Genomic DNA, 21,857 nt, shown 5'->3' with positions numbered 1-21,857 from the left:
ATCTTGGGTGCACTACATCCTTTCTCTCCCAGGTGTAATCTAAATCATCTCCCATGTCTCATTTTTCTTTAACTTCTTTGAGTTTGGCAGACATTAGGATTGAGCCCTAGATCATGCCTTCAGGTTTATGAGGACAGTAATCTGTCATCGGTAGCTGCAGTGCCTTTTATCGGGCCCTGGCTGCACAAATTCCCCTAACTATGACTTTCTGACAACTGATGGACTTTTCTCATCTCTAACCACGAAGGCTCAACTTGATTCTTTTCTTTTGAGACAACACAATATGCTATTTTTTCTGCCCCTGGGAAAATAAGAAAGCATAGAGCTCGCTTCCTAAAAAGAAAAGGCTGTAGAAGTTTTATCCATATTACTTGCTACCCTTCAAGGAAAGAGGCGTCAGGGTTGGGGTGGGGGCACTCCTTTGAGCCCACACCCCATATCAGTGTATCCAACTCCATGTTTTGACTTTTGAGGTCTGCCTCTCACCACATACCAGCTGGGTGAATTAAGCAAAGTCACGTCTCTGCCCTTGATTTGCTCATCTATAAAATGGAGAACAATTTATCTGTGTCAGGGGCTTTTTGAGGATCAGTTATCTATCTAACACATTAGCCCAAATTTAGCCACTCTCCAAAGCTGCATATAGAAGAGACACAACATGTGCAAAAACAGAAAGGCAACATAGTACGGTAGTCAAGCACATGGTCTCCAGAGCCAGAATGTCTGCATGTTTTTAAAGTACTCAGAATTTCTGGCAAATCGTAAGCACTCCATAATGTTTGATTCATGTAGGTAGGTTAAATTTATTGAACAAACTCCCATTTCTTTAGAGACCTACCTCTAAGATGGGAATTTTAATTTCCTCATTTAATCCTTGAAAAGCCAAGCAGCATATTAAGGTATTAGAGTCCAAAAGAAAAAGTTTGGAACAGTCTATCCGCCCCCCACATTCAGAAGGAGGACTTTATTTTAAAGGTAGGATGTTTTGAATATACAGACATCTGCATAAAGATTTTCCTTGTAGTCTTTTCTTTATGCTCTAAGTTTGGCGTGCTAGGGAATTACTCCATAGGACTATATACATAAAATTCCATGCCCTGTGTTTCAAGGGACAACGTAAGGTATTTTCAAGCACAAAGTTGCCCATTCCTGATTTTTACACTGTTTTTATTTGATAATCTAACCCCATCTCAGCGCTGACTCCCTTTGTTAAATTTAGTTGTGCATTAGATGGGACCTCACTGGTAAACTTCCTATGTCTCATGCCTGAAATGCTGTACCAAACTGTGGCACGTTTTCCTTCTCAGCCCTGCACATACATTCTTCTCCAGAACTGGCTGAAGACAGAAGTGTGGAGTTAGCAGTTGGTCTTTGGTAATATCATTTTCACAAGTGCACTGAACACTGTGCAGAACACCGTGGCTACGTTCTTTTCATGGATTCTCCCCAGCGTAGCTCATGCTGCAGACTCAGGAACCAGCTCTGATAACACCTCCCAGCTTTCTCACACCCACAGGATGACAATTCAGTGATGACTTTTGCGTATAGGAACAGTGCTTTGTCAAAGCCACTGATCCATTAGGCAAGGGGGACCTGGAGTCCTTAGAATTATATTCTTATTACTCAAGTGATTAGTTAAACCCACTCTACTTCCAACATCTGCTTTCTTTTGTGTAATTACCTTCACCATCACTTATTCCAACAACACTACATATTCAGAACACACGGACGGACACCCAACTGGGATTGGGTCCTACCTCTCACTCCTTAACAGTTATGGCCACATTTACCTTTTTGCAAAGCCTAGCTTCTACTCTCTTCTGCGGTAGGTGGTTCTCCAACTCTAGCATGAATTAATGTCACCTGGAGAACTTGTAACATCACACATTGCTGGGTCCCACCCCACTAGTTTCTGATTCTGTAGGTCTGGGTTGGGGCCCAAGAATTTGAACTTTTAACCACCTCCCAGATGATGTTCATTGTGTGGATCCAGGACCCAGACTTTGAGAACAACTGCTCTAGTTTATAAAAGACGGTACAGGATTCTGGTCTGTCGTTGTGGGTTGAGTTGAATTGTATCCCCAAAATAAATGTGCAGAATTCCTAACCCCACATATTTGTGAATGTGACCTTATCTGGGAATAATGTCTTTCCAAAGACAATCAATTAAGAAGAGGTAATACTGGGTTAGGGTCGGCCCTGAATCTAATAAGTGGTGCTCTTATAAGGAAGAGCAACCTAAAAAGTCAGAGACATACTCATGAGGAACAAGACCGTGTGATGACAAAGGCAAAGATACGAGTGATGTAGCAACACACATGGAACCTAAAGACTGCCAGCAACCACTAGAAACTAGGAAGAAGACAGGATTCTCCCATAGAGACTTCAGAGGAAGTATGGCCCTGCCAATACTCTGATTTCAGACTTCTAGTCTCCCGGATGTGAAGGGATACGTTTCTGTTGTCTTAAGCCACCCAGCTGGGTCACTTTGTTATGGCAACCACAGGAGACTCATACACAGCCACTGTGGAGATTGAGTAATTAACCCAACGTTTCATCCTTCCCCACATTCACATCCCTGCCACGGCTTCCTCATGGGCATAGTATATTTCCTCATGCCTTAATGATGAGATTGGTCATGTGACTTACATTGACAAATGACAAAGGGAAAGAAGTGAACATGCCCCAGCTCTGAGCCAGGCCTTCAAAGTCTTGATACTTCCTTTGCCCTCTTGTTCCTCTGCCGTTACTATGAGAATAACGGTCCCTCCAGTAGCCACTGCCCCTCCGGCCTGAGGTAGAGCTACCCCAACCTGTCCTCAAACTGCAGCGAGAAGTACAGCTACCCCAGCCTCCTCACTTGGCAACCAAGCCAAGCCTAAAGCAACAGAAATCTTCCCATCCTGCACCCCCAACCCCCTAAAAAAAAACCCTTGCCTGGATCTGGGTTCTAGACATTGTTCTACCATGGTGCAACCTGGGCATGCTCTTTCTCTGCCCTGACTCTGAAATGAGAAGGCTCAGATTAATTTGTCTCTAAGTCAGTTTTGAATTGATCCCAGGTGTAGAAATGCCTACTTCTTCCAGCATGGACCATCACAACAAACAAAAACAAAACATTAACTTGAAGTTTCACTGGGGAGAATGTAGACCCAATCATGACCAGGTAGTTTATTCATGTAAGCAAACCAGAGTCCATCCCTGTCCTCTTGGAGCCAGGGGAAGTGCTTATGTTATTTAAACGAAACCCATGTCTGACTCCTCCAGCAGGGTAGCAGAGGGAACGGAGAGGAAGCCCACATTCAAAAGGCATGTTGCAAGACTCTATGACAAGACTCGGTGTCAGGTTAACAGAACATGTGACAGAGGGGAATGCCAAATATCTCTTCTTCCCGAGGCGGTTTTGTCTCTGTCCCTTTAACAAGAGTGCTCAATAGAAGCTTCCAATTAGAATCTCCTGAAATACTTAAAAAACTTGAAAAAAGAAAAAAAAATGCTGGTGGTGAGAGTCCTACCTCCAGAGATTCTGATTTCCTTTATGAGCATTAAAATCATTTTTTTAAACTGTCCCCGCCAACAAAAACAGGTCCCATATAACTCTCTGCTGTGTACAGGATGCATCCTGTATTAGTTTCTATTGCTGCATAACAAACAGATTAACAGACAGAAAATAAGCATATTTAGGGGCACCTGCGTGGCTCAGTTGGGTAAGTGTCCGACTCTTGGCTTTGGCTCAGGTCATGATTTCACAGGTTTGTGGGTTCAAGCCCCACATTGGGCTCCATGCTGACAGTGTGGAGCCTGCTTGGGATTCTCATTTCTCATGCTCCCTCTCTCTCTGCCCCTCCCCTGATCACTCTCTCTTTCTCTCAAAAAAAAAAAAAAAAAGGAAGTACATTTAGCAGCTTAAAACAATATTGATTTACTAGCTCACAGTTCTGTAGCTAAGAGGGATGTGTGGGCTCACTTGTGTTCTATGTTCGGGTTTTACAAGACCTGAGTCAAAGTGTCAGGTGGGTTGAATGCTTATCTGAAGTCTCTGGGGAAGAATCCATTTCCAGACTCGTTCAAGTTGTTAGCAGAATCAGAATCCAGTTCCTTGTACCTATAGGACTGAGGCCCTTTTTTCCTTGCCGCTGTCTGCCAGGGACCACTTATATCCCTACTCACATGCCTCTCCAAAGGAGTAACCTATGTGTTGAGTCTTCTTCATGCCTAGAATCTCTTTGAGTTCCTCTTCTGCCCTCCTCTTTTGCTACCAGTTAGAGAAAATGCTTTCTTTTTTATTTTTATTTTGTAACGTTTATTTTTGAGACAGAGAGAGACAGAGCATGAACGGGGAAGGGTCAGAGAGAGCGAGACACAGAATCTGAACAGGATCCAGGCTCTGAGCTGTCAGCACAGACCCCGATGTGGGGCTCGAACTCACCGACCACGAAATCATGACCTGAGCCGAAGTCAGCCGCTTAACCGACTGAGCCACCCAGGAGCCCCGAGAAAATGCTTTCTTGATTGACTATATTAGGCCCACTTGGATAGTCTTCTACTTTTAAAGTCAACTGTGTCTTTTAACATAACACAATCACAGGAGGAAAGACTCGTCACATACACGAGTTCAGGGGATAATGGTATGGAATCTTAAGGGCCATTTCTAGAAATTCAGCCTGCCATATATTACAAACATCTAGACAAGGACCTAGTACTTAGTAGGTCCTCAAAACATAACTTATTAAATGGAATGGAATCAACCCCCACTTTACTGTGGCAAAGAAAGAGAAGGCATGGATAATCAGAGTGGCTGATGAATGGGTCATTTATCACGTTTAACTGAATCTAAGCATACATTACTTATCAATTTTCACTGGAGTATCTCTCACACACATACACACTTCACAAATCAGATACATATGGCTTAATACCTTTCACAAACATTATACACATGTCTAAACAGCGGACAGCTGAAGAATCACAATACCCCAGCATTCCAGATGCCCTCATGGGCCTTCCTTCCAGTTACTAACCATTCCCTGCTCTTATACTCCGCCCCCCTCACACACTTAGGGAACCACTACCCTGACTTCTAATGCCATAGATTTTGTCCAGTTTTTGAATTTTACATAAAATGGAATCACACAAATGTACTTCTTTTCGTCTGGCTTTTTTGGTTCAGCATCTTACCTGTGTGTTGTGGTAGGAAGGCTCTAAGATGACTCCCAATGATCCAATCTCCTGATATTTATGGCTTCCCCTTGAGTAACTTACATCTAACCAATAGATGACAACATGGCAACATTGAGGGGATGGGACTTCTATGATTAAGTAACAAAAGGTTGTGACTTTAATCTTGTTAGCAAACTCTATTTTCCTTTCTTAGCTTGTGTGTTTCAATGAAGCAGCCTGCCGTGTTGGAAAGGCTCTTGTGGCAAAGTACTAAGGGCGGCCTCTGGCCAACAGCCAGCAAAGAACTGAAGCCTTCCATCCAACAGCCTGTGAGGAAGTGAGTTCCACCAACGACCATGTGAACTTGGAAGCTTAAGCTTCCCACGTTGACCTTCAGCTTTGGCCCAGGCAACACCTTGATTGCAACCTGTAAAAGACCATGAAATGGGACACCTCGGTGGCTCAGTTGGTTAAGTATCCGACTCTTGGTTTTGGCTAGGTTAAAGCTGACTCTTGGTTTTGGCTAGTATCCTCCCTGGCTTGCATGGGTGCGCTCTTTCTCTCTCCCTCTATCTCAAAAAATTAAAACAAAACAAAAAACCGTGAAGCAGAAATTCCAGCTTAGCTATGCCCAAATCTCTTTCTCACAGAAACTGAGGTAATAAAAGGGTGTTATTATAAGCCACTCAATTTTGCAGTGATTTGTCACCAGCAATAGACACCTAATGCATGTGGTTTATCTTTGTTGTTGTACGCAGTTGTAATTCATTCATTTCCATTACTTTATTGTAGAATTTGCTAAAACTTTTTTTCTGTAAGGGATAGGAAATATTTTAAGTTTAACAGGCCAAAAAGCAAAACTGAAGTTATTATGTAGGTACTTCTATATAATTTTCACAAGTGACAAGATATTCTTCTTTTTCCCCCAACCATTTAAACATGTAAAATCCAGACTTAGCTCATGAACAAGACAGAGATAGGCAGCAGGCCATATTTGGTCCATGGGGCATGGTCTGCTCACCTGCAGGACAGGTTGGTTTGTTTACACCACAGCTCATTTATCTAGTGTTGATTAACATCTGGGCTGTTTCCAGTTTGTAGCTATTACAAATAATATAGCCATGAACATTCCTGTATATGTCTTTTGGAGATGTGTATGCATATCTGTCTGCTATACACCTATAAGAGGAACTACTGGGTCACAGGATAAGCGTATACTTGACTTAATAAGCCAAATGGTTTTCCAAAGTGGTTGCATCAATTTGCACAACAACAGCAGTATTTATGAGTTCTTACTGCCTCACAGTCTTGCCAAGAGTTGGTATTTTCTGTCTTTTCCTTTTGGCCATTCTAGTGGGAATTGTTTCCCCCTACCCCCCCCCCCCAGATGATCAACCAGAATTGAAAACCCCAGGTTAACTTCTGCTTGTCCTTCATGAGGTTGAACAATATGATACTGCTCTATTTCTAGGTTAAAAAAAAAAAAAAAGAATTCAGTATTGGCTATTTTTTATTGGTTAAATTAATACTTCCTTCACATCTTATATTTATACTAAAAGTGAAACTTAAACAAGAATGCACATCAATTGAGAAAGGTCTTAAATATTTGAGTTGAAATAAAGTTTTTAAATTAAAAATGGATTTCAGTGACTCTTATTTATTTTTTAAGGCTTATTTATTTTTGAGAGAGAAAGAGAGACAGGGTGCAAGTGAGGGAAGGGCAGAGAGGGAGGGAGACATGGAATCTGAAGCAGGCTCCAGGCTCTGTCAGCATAGAGCCTGAAGGGGGGCTTGAACTCACAAACCTTGAGATCATGACCTGAGCCGAAGTCGGAAGCTCAACCGACTGAGCCACCCAGGTGCTCCCAGGGACTTTTACATTTTAGTATCGCCCAGATCCTTAAAAGCTTAAAAACAGACCGATGATTTTCACCTTCACTGCACATAGAATCACCTGTGGGTTTTTAAAACTTAATTGTCCCTATACAAACACTCAGAAATCCAGATTTTGTGAGATTAACTTGAAGCTTTAAAATGTGTGCTTGGAAAAGACCTGTGCACAGACAAGGTCAAGAACCACTGATATTGCCTGCCCATTGGGGTTTTTTTTCCCCAAACATTCTAAGGAAAAACTTAATGCTTTGGTGATGTTACATACATGACAGGGGAGAGAAACACCCAGATTTCACTTCCATCCATATATTTTTTTAAGTAACCTCTACACCCAACATGGAGTTCAAACTTACAACCCTGAAATCAAGGGTTGTGTGCTCCACCAACTGAGCCATCCAGGTGCCCCTTGTTCCTCCCAGATTTTAAAATGCTTGGTTGCATATTAAGTTGGAAAAATGATTTTACCAATGGCAAATACCCACTGTGTCTCACTGAAAAGGTCTCTGGCTACCGCACCAAAGATGGAAATCTTGGGTTTGATTTGCACACAGCTCTACGGACTCACAGTTAAAGTATCACCAACGGCATTTAATGGTTACACACAGGTATTCTAAAAGTACCCAGACACAGGGGGAGGGGAAAATAAAAGGAAAAAAAAAAAAGGACCCAGACACAGTCATATTACCAGATAGCAGGACTAGGCACATACTTCATAACCAGAAAAGCAGGTGTGCATGTACACCCTCAGAAACAAAATTATTTAAAAAAAATTTATGACCAAGACAAAATCTAACTAGTCATCTTTTGGGAAGAATCAAATCTTTATACTTCCTTATTTTCCAGAGTAGTTTTTAGATAGATAGGGATAGTGATATATCTAACGATATAGAACCATTGCAACTTTCAAGCTCAAGACCTTTAAAAGTCTTACTGCAGTCCTGAATCAGATTTTTTCCGCAGGACCCTTCCCTTATCTCTACCAGCCATAACTGCATCTACATTTCTACATGCAAGAAAAAGAAAAGAAAAAAGAAAAGAAAAGAAAAGAAAAGAACAGAAAAGAACAGAAAAGAAAAGAAAAGAAAAGAAAAAAGAAAAGAGAAAAGAAAAGAAAAGAAAAGAAAAGAAAAGAAAAGAAAAGAAAAGAAAAGAAAAGAAAAGAGCCTGGGAACGTCATTTTTATCAGTATTTACCAGCTCTGGAATTCTATTGCCCTCCACGTGCTTCTTTCCCCTGTCTGCTTATAGCAACCCAACACCTGGAGTTAGGACACAGGGTCATAAGTTGAAAGGACACTAATTCTTAGGCGCTGTTAATTATTAGGCCCTACCACAGACTGTCAACTGGCTTCCAGGCCAAACAAGCTGAAAGCCTCCTAGTTGGGAAGCAAGACAGCCTTCCATCATCTGACATCCTCAGGTGGGATTTGGTTCTCAATAACCCCTTGAGGCTGATGCCTGTTCAGTGTTTTCAAGCCATCCCCCACTCCGTTTTAAGTGTTTATACACCTGTACAACTTGGAGGATTAGACGACGGCTACGTCACCTGGCGGTTTTCTCCAGAATCCCGCGTATTCCAGGGCGCAGAGGAACAAGTTTGAACCGCACCCGGGCAGCGGCTCTCTGGCCCAGGCGGGAACCACTGCCAGCCGGAGCTCGGCTCCCCTTACTAAATGACTGGCCAAGCACGCCGGCGAACAGGCCCAGAAGATTCCACCACAGACCCAGCTATCCCCTGCCCTCCGCACGACCCCTGCCTGCCAGGTGCTTACCCACTTCCAATTGTCCCCGAAGAGCTCAATTTCGGGTCTCTATTCAGCGCCGAACGAAACCCAGCGCACGGCATCCTGGGAAATGTAGTCCTCGCCACGTCCGGGGGTCGCTGGCTCTGCCCGCGAGACGCCCCCCAGGAGGGATTATTCTGCTTAGGCGGGCTGAGGCCGGAGCTGCCGTCTGAGTGTGGAGACGGAGCAGTTCCCCGCGGAGGATTCGGGGTGCTCTCGCGGGTCGGAGGGAAGTGAGAGAACTACACTTCCCGGGCCGCCCTGCGCCGAGCCAAGCCGGCAGCCTCGCTTTGCGTGACCGCGGCAGGTTGGTCCTGGAGCAGATGAGCGCAGAATATTTAGGCGAAAGCGCGAGGAGGGGGGAGCGCGGGGCAGGAGGAGTACCTCGGCCGAGAAAATTATGCATGCGTTAGGGAAGCTCTAGGAGAATGGCTGTGGAAGGTAAGGGACGCTTGGGCATTTTAAGCTCCCTCTTAACCCGCGCACCCCACTACACACATCCCTGATGAATCCTGGGGAACGTGGGGGGGAGAGGAAAGAGGGTGGTGGCGAGCGGGCCCTTTCCTCCTACACCTTTTGGCACTCACCTGAGTCCCGGAAGGCGAATAGACGCTTTCTTCAGTTGCTTTAGAAAGACATGTAGGTGCGCAGGACTTTGGGGTTGGAGGCAAACAGTACCCCTGATGCGAAACGATGTGCTGGAAGTGGGAAAATCGGAGAGACGGGCATGAGGTCTCAGCTCCGAGGTGTCCCTTTCGCTGTCCCCTCTAACCGGGGCGGGCTGGGTGGCCGCAGGACTGGGAATGCCCATTTTGTAACACCCCCTCCCCCCACGTGGGAGAGGACCCCCGGCCGGGTGCGTCATCGGGAAGCATGGACTTCCATTGGGTCCAGGGCCCCTATCATGCGCACCCGACAGCGGTAGCAGCGGATGTACTCAGAGGGTGGAGGTGCCCCTACACCTGTCTCTGTTTATACCACCATCCCGGGGTTAGCAAAGTTTACAAAAAAGAAATGGAATCAGCCAGGAATCAAAAAGACTAGCCAGCCTCTTCCGTTGGGGTGAATCCGTTCCTTTGAAGATCCCTTCCTCTTTTTCTAGTGTGATTTTGGCCTTTTGGCTTTGCGGTTGGAGCTCTACGATACTGCCTCTCCTGAACCTCCTGGTTGGAAGCAGGGACAGGAGGTTTGTGAGGGATCCCGAAGTTTTACTTCAGAATATCTTACCTTGGAACACAAGACTTTTTTGTGTGCAGGGTAATTTATGGGGAAATATACGTGGACCAGATGTGTTTGTGATGTCAAATTGGAGGTCAAAGTGTGCCTGAATGATAAAAATGCAGTAATTATGGGACCGAAGTTACCTGCAGAGTTATGGTTCCTGAGTGTGCCTCAGGTAAGAGGGGAACTGGGGCAGGAAAATGTGGGCATGCCCGCCTACCGCATCTGGCTCCTTGCCAAGGGGAAATGAGCCCGTTCCTTGTAGGCTGGAGGCAAGAGGGAGCCACAAGGGCTTGCTTCCCTCACCCCTTCCTGCCCCAGGAGAGAACAATTGAACTACTCTGACTCCTGCTTTCATAATTATTTAACCACCTGAAGTGGCAACAACCCAGTTTCTGTGCTCAGTACGTTAACTCAAAAAACTATTGCCTTTGGGCTGAGGTTCAGAGTTTCCCAGTTGGCTACTTTTAGTTACCTATTTATTAATATACTCACATATATAGTTTTTATATTACATATATAGCATACATGGTTTTGAAAAAATAGCCAAAATAAGCTTCCTGTGCAAATATAATAATGTGAGAATCAGGCTTCGTGCATTGGTACAGTTGATGGTAAGTGAAACAAGGCTTCATATGAGTGAAAAAAGCTAACAGAGGATAAGGATCATCTTGAGCTTCAGGTCAAGGGTAAGTTGACCTGCTGGCACTCCTTCTGCCTCACCCTTCAGCTGACCTTGATTATCCTCTTTTTCTCTTCACTCTTCTGTGTTCCCAAGTGAGGGACACTCCCATGGTTGCCAGTCCACAGTGCATTTGAAAAGAATGTCCTGCTTGCTGTAAGAAGTATAAAATTAGTCATTTCTTGTCTGTTGGGTTATTATACCAGCAAAGGCAGACCTTGCAAAAACAAGGGCTTTGGAATGAAGTACACGTGGACTGCAGAGGCTTATTTTATTTTGTAGAGATTTATTGGTTCAAGTGCTTGTCTAGTAAACAGGAGATCCTGAGTTTGAATCACAATGAGGTCTCCACTTGAGGAATGAAGGAAGTAGTTTAAAGTTTGGCTGCAAATAGGATTCCTAGCTCAGTTTTTGCAAAGGCTGTTTGCTCAGCCTAGACTGGGCTCTTCCTGGCTGCTCTCACCTGATCTTTAAAATTTTTTTTTCAACTTTTTTTTTTTATTTATTTTTGGGACAGAGAGAGACAGAGCATGAACGGGGGAGGGGCAGAGAGAGAGGGAGACACAGAATCGGAAACAGGCTCCAGGCTCCGAGCCATCAGCCCAGAGCCTGACGCGGGGCTCGAACTCACGGACCGCGAGATCGTGACCTGGCTGAAGTCGGACGCTTAACCGACTGCGCCACCCAGGCACCCCTCTCACCTGATCTTTAAAGGCTCAGGGAAAACTTCACTTCCTCTGCGAACCTGACTCAGCCCTGCCTTCCAGCTCTTTGCCCTAGTCTATGGGACGGGCTTCTGCACTGAGCTTCCCTAGTACCTGTGGTTACACCTATTTTAACATCTCCAAACTTAATCTCTCACTGGAGTATAAGACTAACCCCTTGGGGCTTGGGACCTTATATTCCCAGCCAGTAGCACAGTACCAGACCCTTAGTAGGTACTCAGTAAATGCGTTATGGAATGTATGGGAAATAAACTCATGGCCACTTTTGTAACTGACTCCATAAGTGTGCATGGGGCTTTCTTAGCCCAGGTGTCATAAAATCAAGGACTTTCTGAGAGATTTGAAGGTAGGAGAGACTCTTAAAGGAAGTTCCCCTCTCCTCAGTTTTTAGTCCTGATACTCAAAGAATCTGATAGAGCAGTACTCATCCAGGGAGTCTTGAACTTCCTAGCTCATGGCTGGGATATATTGGGACTGTTGTTCCTATTTTTTGTCCATAGGCCAGGGATGCTGTATGTCCCTCAGTGCATGGCCATCCCATGCAAAGTTCACAACCCCAAACTAGGTAACAACCCATGTCCCTAAGTTCATTGAGAAACATTGATTGGGAGAAGGAATTTTGCCAGAGGAAGTGGAATAGGAAATACAATATGTGTTACTTAACATCTGAACTTTAGTTTCTGAGTCTGGGAAAAAGGACACACTACTGTTTACTTCCTAGGAGAGTTGAGAGGATTTAATAAAGGAGAGGCCTTATAGGAGGGTACTTAGAACATATATCCTTAGTAAATGTTTTTGTATTCCCATCCTTTAAAAAAAAAAAAAAAAGGTTTACTATTTGGCATGTTTTGTGTTCTGAATTTTCACTTATTCACACAAGTCTAATTAGCAAATTAGAAGGTGTTTTATTTTATCATGTGTAACCTGTTTGGTTAAGTAAGCTTGACCTTGTGTTAAATATAAAGTGTTAGAAGTATTAAAAGTGTTAAGAACAAATAGGGAGCTGATTCATTTTGTTGAACCTGTAGCCTTGAGTTTAAGATGATAAAGAGGTGTCCTATGTTTTATGGCCACCCTGGGTTGTGTTTTCTTCTCTGAATTTCATTACGACATCCTGTTTCTATTTCCTAGCCTGGTTGCGACCCATGCCTTGCATTTATGGGCAATTGGGCAGCTTAGAGTTGTACCTTCCAGCCATAGAATGCATGGTCTGCATTCAGGTTGGGATTATATTTACATCCATTGTCTTTTTTGAAAAAAAAAAAAAATGTAGTAAATTACCCCAAATAGCTGGAAAAACTAGGGCCACCAGGGAGGAGGTAGCACGCAGAAACCACAAAGTAATCCATTCTCCATGGACAGACTGTATAGATGATTGTGTCCGTGAGGTGATGTTTTTAACAGAAATAGATTGCGTTATTATACAGGGAACAGAAAAAGTGGACTCATCAGGGACAGTGTTTTATTCATCTCTGTAGCACAAGGTTGGTGCCTGGCACTCAGAGGACTGCAGGAATTGTTCATGAATGGAGTAGAAATGCCCCGAAGCAAGCGAAGGGTATTCCTACTCTTTGTTCTCATTTCCTTTCCTGCTTGCTTCATCCTTAGAGCTGCATTTAAAAAAGTGAGTAGATAAACATTGTAGTGTTTCTATTCCAGATGTAATAGACTTGTCTCTCTTATGTGGCAGAAAAATGACTTGCAATATTCAGCGCTTCACCTCCCTAAAGATTTCAAATGGAAAGTTATATGCTCTAAATGACATCTGTGTTAAGGAATCTGAATTTCCCATCCTAAATGAACAAACTGGCTATCAAATGGCCTCTAAGTCATTCAAGGTTCAGGTTCTGTAGTTTCTCTCCTGCAAAAGAGTAAAAACAAAAAACAAAACAAACAAAAAAAAACACCTGCCCATGACCAAGGTATTGTAAGGATACATGACAGCAGCTGGAGGAGAGGGCAAAGGAGATAGTCAAACACTCCTAGCAAAGAGAAGCTGTTGTAAGTGATGGCTCTCTATCCTGCTATCCTGTTTGAATTCAGAACCAGGTCACAGACTCCCAACGGGAGATAAAAATGTCTTTATTACAGGACTCCTCGGGCTGGTTTGTTTGGCTATGGGTTGGATGATAAAGCAGACTTGCTGATCTTGCACCCAAGCAGGGAACTTACCCCTCATGGAGGTACCTGCCCCTGTAACAGCCTGAAGAGCCAGGAGAACGTGGGCTCCTGCAGCAGGCAGGTGGGACTCAAAGGGAACGAGAGAGAACAGAGCCACATATGCTTTGTTCCCTTTCATAGACGTGTGTCTATAGTTGTCTCCTTTCTGAAAAGAACCTGTGAGAGTGGAGAGAGACCAGAAGTGTCCGCGTGGATTTCCCCTCTTATGAAACCTGGAACAAGGAGGAAGATGGCCCTCCATTCTAACCCCCCCGACATTTTTCTAAGTGCATTTTCTTCTTGAGAACATTGTAACCACCTCTTGTACTTGGTGGTGCTTGTGCTGTCTGCAGGTGGGCCTGTCTTCAGCCTGGGCCATGGTAGACCCTTGGTGAATTTTGTTGAATGAGGGAAGACAACAAATTAGTGGGCAGGGTTATGGATGCTTCTGATTGCCCCAGTAGCTCCTTAGATCACAGAGGAGAACTCCCCTCTGTGTTCACCTACAGAGTAGGACTGTAGAAGCGGTAGGGGCATGTAGACCGGTTTCCATAAGCAGCTCTTCCCTGTGCATGGTGATGTTATTGTTCAACTAACTGCCTGATTCTCTTCCATTTCACTTATCCCCAAGGGTTTTTTTTTTTTTCCTTTTCCTTCTTTTTTTCCTTCTAAATTTATTTTGTCCTCTGGCCCAGAAGATTGGACTTTACTGTACCAGCAGCTTGTATTAATCACTTTTTTTTTTTAAGACCTGGGAGTGGTGAATCGAAGCTCGTCATCAAAAATTCTTGTCTAGGGGCGCCTGGGTGGCGCAGTCGGTTAAGCGTCCGACTTCAGCCAGGTCACGATCTCGCAGTTCGTGAGTTCGAGCCCCGCGTCGGGCTCTGGGCTGGTGGCTCGGAGCCTGGAGCCTGTTTCGGATTCTGTGTCTCCCTCTCTCTCTGCCCCTCCCCCGTTCATGCTCTGTCTCTCTCTGTCCCAAAAATAAATAAAAATGTTGAAAAAAAAAATTTAAACAAAAATTCTTGTCTAGAGCGTGAGAAGTGGGGCCTCACACCCTGCCACTGTGCTTGCCGAGGCTGGTTCCTGCCACTCCTGTCACTTCTTTGGGACCTCTCAGCCAGTTCAGACAGGGTGTCAGTTTAATCCTGTTCTTGCCTGGCCTGGCCCGGCCCTTTCCTTCTCCTGTCTTGCTGCACTCCGGAGCCAGAAGAAACGAGGGCTGGTGTTCATAGGGGGAGATCATGTAGGACGTTGTTGCCGTGTTCTGTTACGCTGAGTCACGGTAGATACTGTGGTGACCTACTGGAGGGGCAGCCCGGGGTCTGAAGCTGGTGCTTGAACTCTAGGGAGTGTCACGTGTTGTGCCTTTAACGAGGAGAAAGGTAGGGAATTGCAAACTCCTTGGCATTGTAGAGGTTTTGCATTTTCTGTGTGCAGGGAACTTGACTAAATGGGGGAGGAGTCAATAAAGAAGGGAGCTTAGCCTGTTCTGTACCCGCCCCCATCATCCCTTTGCTGAAGGGAGACAAGAAGCAGATGAGGTGGAATGATAGAAGTGCTAATAAGTAAAAGCACAAACAACGTGATGTGGGAGGTCTGAGAACAAATGGAGCATCTAGTTCTGAACTGGATGGGATAGCCTTGCCAGAGGAGTAGCATCAAGCGAGCTTTGGACCAGGATATTGATGGCTGGGGAATGGGGGGAAAGGCATAAAACAGGGGTGTATGTAGAGTATGTTCCACCTAATGGATCCCCACCCCCACCCCCCAAGGTCCTGGTGTTGTGCTTGTTTAGCCCTTTATGGAAGGGAAAGTGAATGAGGACGCTCCTGAGTCCTATCTGGTTATTACTTTTCCTGTGGGCTCTATTAGCTGCTTGGCCAAACCTTCAGCACTCCCCACAGCCCAGTCGGATCTTGGGTATGGTCCTTTTGAAACCACAGGAGCAAGCGAGGAAAGCTGCTCTCTTGTAAATCGAGCTGATTTCTCCCCAATTTGCTGAAGTGGAATGTAGCCGTGCTCCCAGCTCTGAGCTGGCTCATGAGAGCAGCATTGGCTATATTTAGTCTGGTTTGTCTAAAGTGTGGGTGCAAGAAGCTGCTTGCACAGCTTGCCTCCCCGAGTGAAGAGCATGAAGGGGTGGCAGCTGTTGGGTGCCAGGGGCAGCTGCCTCATTGCCTTCAGACTTTTTCCAAGGGCACTGAGGCTGGGAGGAGCCAGCTGCCAAGTTCAGTTCCTTTGCTCCTTGGCTGCCCTTGTTGCTATGCTTATATGGTATTCTGTCCAGGACATCCCAAGTCTTCAGTGATTTGACAGATGTGTATAGACTAATCATGGGGTGTGAAATCTCAGAGATCCAGCTAACCTGGAGAGCTGGGGGCAGAATGGCCCCAGACTGTGAGGGCTGTTGCTGTCTTTAAACGTACAAGCTCCACAGCTAGACGGGGTGTGAACCCCAACTCTGCCGAAGACTTGCTGTGTGCACCTGGGCAATTTACTGAATAGTTCTGAGACTCCTTGTTTAGCAAATGAGAGTATTAATAGTAATGACCTCATAGGTATGTTGAGAAACTTAAGTTAGTATCAGTAAAGCTCTTAGGACCCATTCTGGTCATTGCTCAATAAACAGTAAATGTTAGACAACATGATGGCAATGATGTCTCCTTCCTGCCACACTTAAGAAAGCATCTAACCCATCTTTATGGCCTTGTAATATACTGTCATATATAATAGGTGCTCAGTGAAGGAATGTAGGTTCTCAAAAACCAACCAAATGTGATTGGTAAAATATGAGTCATCTTTGCTTTTAAATGTATTAGTTGATTATCTGATTCCCTGCAGTTATGAGGCAACAGAGGAGAGTAAAAGTTTTCATAACAGGTGTATATTCACTTAAGTCTCATCACTTAATGATATTTCCCCACCCAACATTTACTTGCCACTTAATACACACTGTTTCATTGGCTGGGCTCTCTAATGGTCTGATAATAACTCAGCCATACAATACATAAATTGATTGCAAAGACAAATTTCAGATCTTGCCAAAGAAGAAAAATTTCAAGCACTCTATGAAATTGGCATTGGACAACGGATGTTATCATATGGCTGTGACCCAGAGAAGATCTGGCTAAGTTAGGCCAGATAACTGTTAAAGAGGACAATAATCAACCTAAGATGGTGATTTGATAGTCACCAAAGAAACATATTAGGATCATCTAAGGATTATAAAGTCTTTGTCAAAAATCGTTGCCCTAATATATTTTGGGGGAGAAAGATCTATGTAAACAGACTGTTTAAGAGTCAAATGTGAAATGAGAAAGGTTTTGTCCTGCTGATCTAAATCTTACAGAAGTTACATAACAAAAAATGGATTATTTTGGTCTAAGAACACATATTTACAATTATCTAAATTTGGTTAAATACAAGTTCTTAGTTTCTCCGTCTCAGATAAAGTATCATTTAAACTGTTTCAGTGTTCTTTTTGTGTTAGTATGTTAAATTTAAAATTTAGGTATCCTTTATATATCATAAAATGTATCTTTTGTGCCTCTTAGAGTTTTGACAAATATATTCAGTCTTACCACCATGCAATCAAGTTCAGTTGCTACACCCCAAAAAGTTTCCTTTTGCCTCTTCGTAATTACCTTTCACCCATAGCCTCTGACAACCACTGCTCTGAATTCTGCTCGCACACTCTGGTCTTTTTCAGAATGTCCTGTAAATGACACATTCTGTTGCCATTTGAGTCTGGCTGCTTTGATTTAGTGTAATGCACTTGAGATTCACCCATGTTGTTACATGTATCCATTCAGTCCTTTTTATTGCTGAGTAGTAGTCGACTGAGTGGACATACCACTATTTATCCATTCACCAATTGAAGTACATTGGGTTGTTTTCAGTTTTTGGTAGATGTGAATAACCACTATAAATAGTTGCCTATAAGTTTTTTGTGTGAACAGAAGTTTCTCTTGTATAAATAAGTAGGAGTGAGGTTTTTGAGTCCTATAGTAAATGTGTTTTAATTTTACAAGAAACTGTCAAACCGTTCTTTAGAGTTACTATGCCCCACACATAGTGCTGTGCCAAATTTTCCTCAATTTGGATTTTCTTTTAAGTTTTGATTTTTATTTGTTTTGAAAGAGCGAGAGGCAGAGCACATAAGTGAGAAAGAGCACGAGAGAGCGCCCCAGGCAGACTCCACTCTGCCAGTGCACGGCCTGATGTGGGGCTCAATCCCAGGAACCTGGAGATAGGGATCTGAGCAGAAACTAAGAGTTTCAGAAGCTCTATCAACTGAGCCACCCTGGCACCCCTGGATTTTCTCTATTAACAAATCTTCTGATAATGAGGGTCTCACAGAAATAAGATAATAATTTTAATGGGTAGAATGTAGGCATTTGGATGGAATTAGAGGGAAGTAACTTTCCAGAGGTGGGCTCTTGGGGCCGCATTATACAAGAGTGTGCCATATGGCTATGGCAAATATACACCCTTGGTTTCCAGGTTAGTCCAGATCCCGAGGATGAAGATAGCCTAAAAATGCCACTGGTTTTGCATCCAAAAGAAAGCTGTTAACAAATTCTTGTGTTACTTTCTATAAAGGGACTTGTATCAAGCTCTGGATACTGAGTCATTGTTGTCAAATAAGGAAAGCGGCCCAGATTAGGAAAGGCTTACCTTGGAGAACGATAGGCAAGAGCCTGTGGACAGAAAAGGGAAGACCATGTGGGAGGCCACAGAAGAGCTTAACTGGAGTGGGGAACAAACTTCCTTGTCCTTGAAAGGAGTTGGCCTTATTTGCCAAGGGGAGTCCTGACCTGTTTTGTGAAGCCTAAGAAAAAGCCGTTTCTAGTGTGACTTAAATTGTGAGGATGCCTGGGCCAGGGGCTTGTTTGTGGCTTTGGGCCACTCCGATCCCGAATTGGCTCTTCAGTGAGCTGTTCGTTTATAGAGAGGGAGCAGTGCTTTCTCTTGCTAGGAGCACATTTTACTCAGCTGCAGTCTGGATATAGGGCCCAAGGGCAGAGTTGTTTCCAAGTGCAAACAATCGTCTTGGAGGTATAATTTGGACAGTAACACACTAGGGCTTCCAGGATTTTCCACTGTCTGTGTGACTGTGGCATAGAATACTTGAATCTGGGATTGCTACAGAATTCCTAGATGCATGGTTGCCTTAACTGTTGTGTGAGGTTGTAAAATGTTTGCTCAGGGTTTCTTTTTAAAAAATGTTAAGAATGTACCTGTGCATTACATGGAGGTGGATATGCTGTTAACCAGACTTCGGTAGATGTACTTTGCACTTTTGTCTCGAGGTTGCGATTGCCCCCTTGATGACCAGTGATGTATATTCAGGTATAGGAGAGTTCAACCAGTCACCAAGAAGTGGAGCTGGGGAGTGCCAGCTCCTGGCCTTGGCTCAATCAGTAGATGTGTATCAGGGCCTTGTGATGCCCGAGCTCTTGCTTTCTCTTTCTGTTTTCTGATTTTTTTTCTGTAAAAAAACAAAAAAAAAAAAAAAACAAAAAAAAAACCAAAAAACACTTTTTTTACATGGTGGTCCTTTAATAAATACTTCTGCGTGGATAAACTGGGATTGATATTTTGTGTTGGAGTCATCTAGGAAGTTTGTGGGGGTACAGCATTTACCTCTGTAGCCTAGAATTAGAATATTTTTCATTTTATACTCACAAATCTTAAGCACTTGCTAATAGGAAGTAATAGGTTCCTAATAGGTTGGGTAAGTCTAGGAAAAGCAGGTGTGCTGGAGACTGAACTCTAAGTCTTTCCTTGATGATGAGATTCTCCTGGGACACTTAATGACACCCACATTCCTAATCCCCTCCTTTGGGTATATTGTTGTTTTGGTAAATCAGAAGTGGGGCCCTGACTATAACATGTTCCCTGAGTCATTCTCAATAAGCAAATTCAGAAGACACTGATATAGGGGCAGGATTCTTAATCTCAGGTCCTGAGAGGAGATCCTTAACCCCTTTACAACTGTATGCACAATTTGTAGATGGACATAATGTGTATTTTTCACTGGGGAGAAAAAAAAAACTGGGGTTTACATTCTGTTCTTAGAGAGGCTAGGGATGAGTCCTAAGAGCCTTATGAGAACATGCATTTGACTTTTTCTTCTGCTACATCTCCAGTGCCTACAACTGTGTCTGACCCAATGAAGGCATACAATTATTTGTTGAGAAAACAAGAGAACTAATGTTATTTTGTGCCTACTTTCAGCCAGGTTCTTGGTGTCCGTTCTAAACATTAGTTTTCATAATGCAGTGGGATAGGTGGTTTCCCCTTCCAATAGTTGAGGGAATTTAGGTCCAGAGAAGATGTGAGATCTCCCTGAGGCCACACAGCTCATTTGTGGTGGAACCAGGCTTAGTTGCCAAATTTACCATATTCCAGAGTCCTTACTGTACTATGTACCTTTTCTGGTTTTGTACCAGTTCAGGAGGTGGGCTCTAGTTTAATAGCTCTCTCATGGAAATGTTGGTAATTTAAGAAAAAAAAAATTTACATTAAAATACAGCATTGCTTATTTGGGCTCTACAATAGAAAAAACTCTTTAAGGTTTTTGGATCAGATCTGTAATAAGGTGCTTGTCTTGATTTTGCTTTGTAGAGTATTGCTTCTTTCCTTCTAGGGAGCCCCAGGTCTTCAGGCATTTGTTGATGCTGTTGCTGCTGCTTTCCCATGCTGCCTTGCAAGTTCACTTGCATGCCCAGCACAAATTAGTGTAAATCTGTGTATCTGTGATAGGCTCAGCACTGTGAATGGCACTGGGCAATATACCAGAATCTAAGGCTGTGGACCTTCCCATCCCGGGGCTTATTGTCAGGCCAGAGGTTCAAGAATTGTGTTGTAAATGTATCCCAGTTAAAAAAAAAAAAAAAAAAAAAAAAGGTTCAGACATAGGCAGGACATGTAGGCAGGGTAGTCTGTGTGGGGGCTCTGCTCTCTCAATCAGGAGCTACCCTGCCCATGGCAATGACCCACCCATTGCCCTGGACTCCCCAGGAAAAGTCTTTTTCTATTTTAAAGAGTGAAGGGGCACCTGGGTGGCTCAGTCAGTTAAGCATCTGACTCTTGATTTCAGCTCAGGTCATGATTGTGTGGTTTGTGAGTTTGAGCCCCAAGTTCCACTCTATGCTGACAGCATGGGGCCTGCTTGGTGTTCTCTCTTTCCCCCTTTCTTCCACTTGCTTGCAGGCTCTCTCAAAATAAACATTAAAAAAAAAAAAAAAAAGTGAATTAACTGCTGCAGAAAGCTTGGTCCTAACCTGGAGAAACTGAAAAACCAAGCAAGCTGAAGTATTAAGAGAAAAGAAAGGAATGGATGTGAGAAATATTTCACAGGGGGAAAGGAAGATAGGATTGGGGCTTGTTTCCTTGTAGGGTGTGGCAGACCCTTAATTGCTCCCAACTCTCCACTGCCAATAAAATACCAGTCCAAACTCCTTAGCAGCCAGAGCCCTTCCCAGAATGCTAAGGCCTTCCTGCTCTGGGCTGATTTCCCTCCCTTTCCCCTTCGGAGTCTACCCTGATAGTCAGTGGGGCCCAGCACTCAGTTGTTTGCTGGCTCGTGGCGCACCTTGAGGTCCCCCCCCCACCCCCCGTCTTTGTGGTCTTCTCCCACCTCAAATGCCCTTTCTCCCACGGGTTCGTGTGATGTCCTTCTGCTCTCCTTCTATGTCTACAGCAAGAGGATAGATGGGCGAGAGATGAAGATCTCTGTGTGTGGGAAGAGTGTGTCTGCCAGGAGAGGGCAGTGTTAAAGGGGTAGGATGAGGAAGCGGAAGGAGGCAGGAAGAAGCAGCCGTGGTAGCAGTGAGCCATTTTGGAATGGAGCATGTCAGCATCACCTGATGATCAAAGACCACCAGCAAGGTATTAGCTGGGGAGAGTCCATGAGTTTGGCAAGTAGAAAAATTACTCTGATGAAAAGCAAATCCATATTAAAATAATTCGAAGATTAAATGGATGATGACACTACCCTTGATACACATGTATTGAAGTGGAACGAAGGGAGAAGTTGTGATAGCAAGAGAGTGATCCAGGTTTAAAGAGTTGCACTGTTCTCACCATTGAGAAAATGTGGGAAGGAAGATGAAGGCCTTTACCTAGATGGGAAACCAGTTCAAAGGAAGCTTTTTTTTTCTTTAAGCTAGAAATATTTGAGAGAGTTTATAGATGGGGTGTGTGTGTGTGTGTCCGTCCGTGT

At 43.9% G+C, this 21,857-nt stretch overlaps 1 protein-coding gene and 1 long non-coding RNA gene across 6 annotated transcripts in view; one reads left to right on the top strand and one right to left on the bottom strand.

The window, feature by feature from the left end:
* LOC121042900 (uncharacterized) overlaps window positions 1-8,922 on the bottom strand; it is a 254,016-nt gene extending 245,094 nt beyond the window's left edge. For all 4 annotated transcript variants that reach the window (XR_005796516.1, XR_005796517.1, XR_005796514.1 and 1 more), the window contains exon 1: window positions 8,825-8,922. This is a non-coding gene — a long non-coding RNA (uncharacterized LOC121042900). The remainder of the gene's footprint in view (window positions 1-8,824) is intronic.
* Window positions 8,923-9,142: 220 nt separating this feature from the next.
* SAMD12 (sterile alpha motif domain containing 12) overlaps window positions 9,143-21,857 on the top strand; it is a 392,536-nt gene continuing 379,821 nt past the window's right edge. Inside the window, exon 1 of one of the 2 annotated variants that reach the window (XM_040494297.1) lies at window positions 9,143-9,277. In XM_040494297.1, coding sequence (XP_040350231.1) covers window positions 9,265-9,277 — 13 coding nt within the window. In that variant the 5' untranslated portion in view covers window positions 9,143-9,264. Of the gene's footprint in view, window positions 9,278-10,074; window positions 10,233-21,857 lie in introns of those variants that run through there. The other variant, XM_040494296.1, reaches the window with a different exon arrangement.

Source organism: Herpailurus yagouaroundi, unplaced genomic scaffold (genome assembly GCF_014898765.1).
Source record: "Herpailurus yagouaroundi ecotype Mexico unplaced genomic scaffold, PumYag 186, whole genome shotgun sequence".
NCBI lineage: Eukaryota > Metazoa > Chordata > Mammalia > Carnivora > Felidae > Herpailurus > Herpailurus yagouaroundi.
The sequence above is the reverse complement of the archived record's forward strand: the minus strand, read 5'-3'. Positions and strand labels throughout refer to the sequence as shown.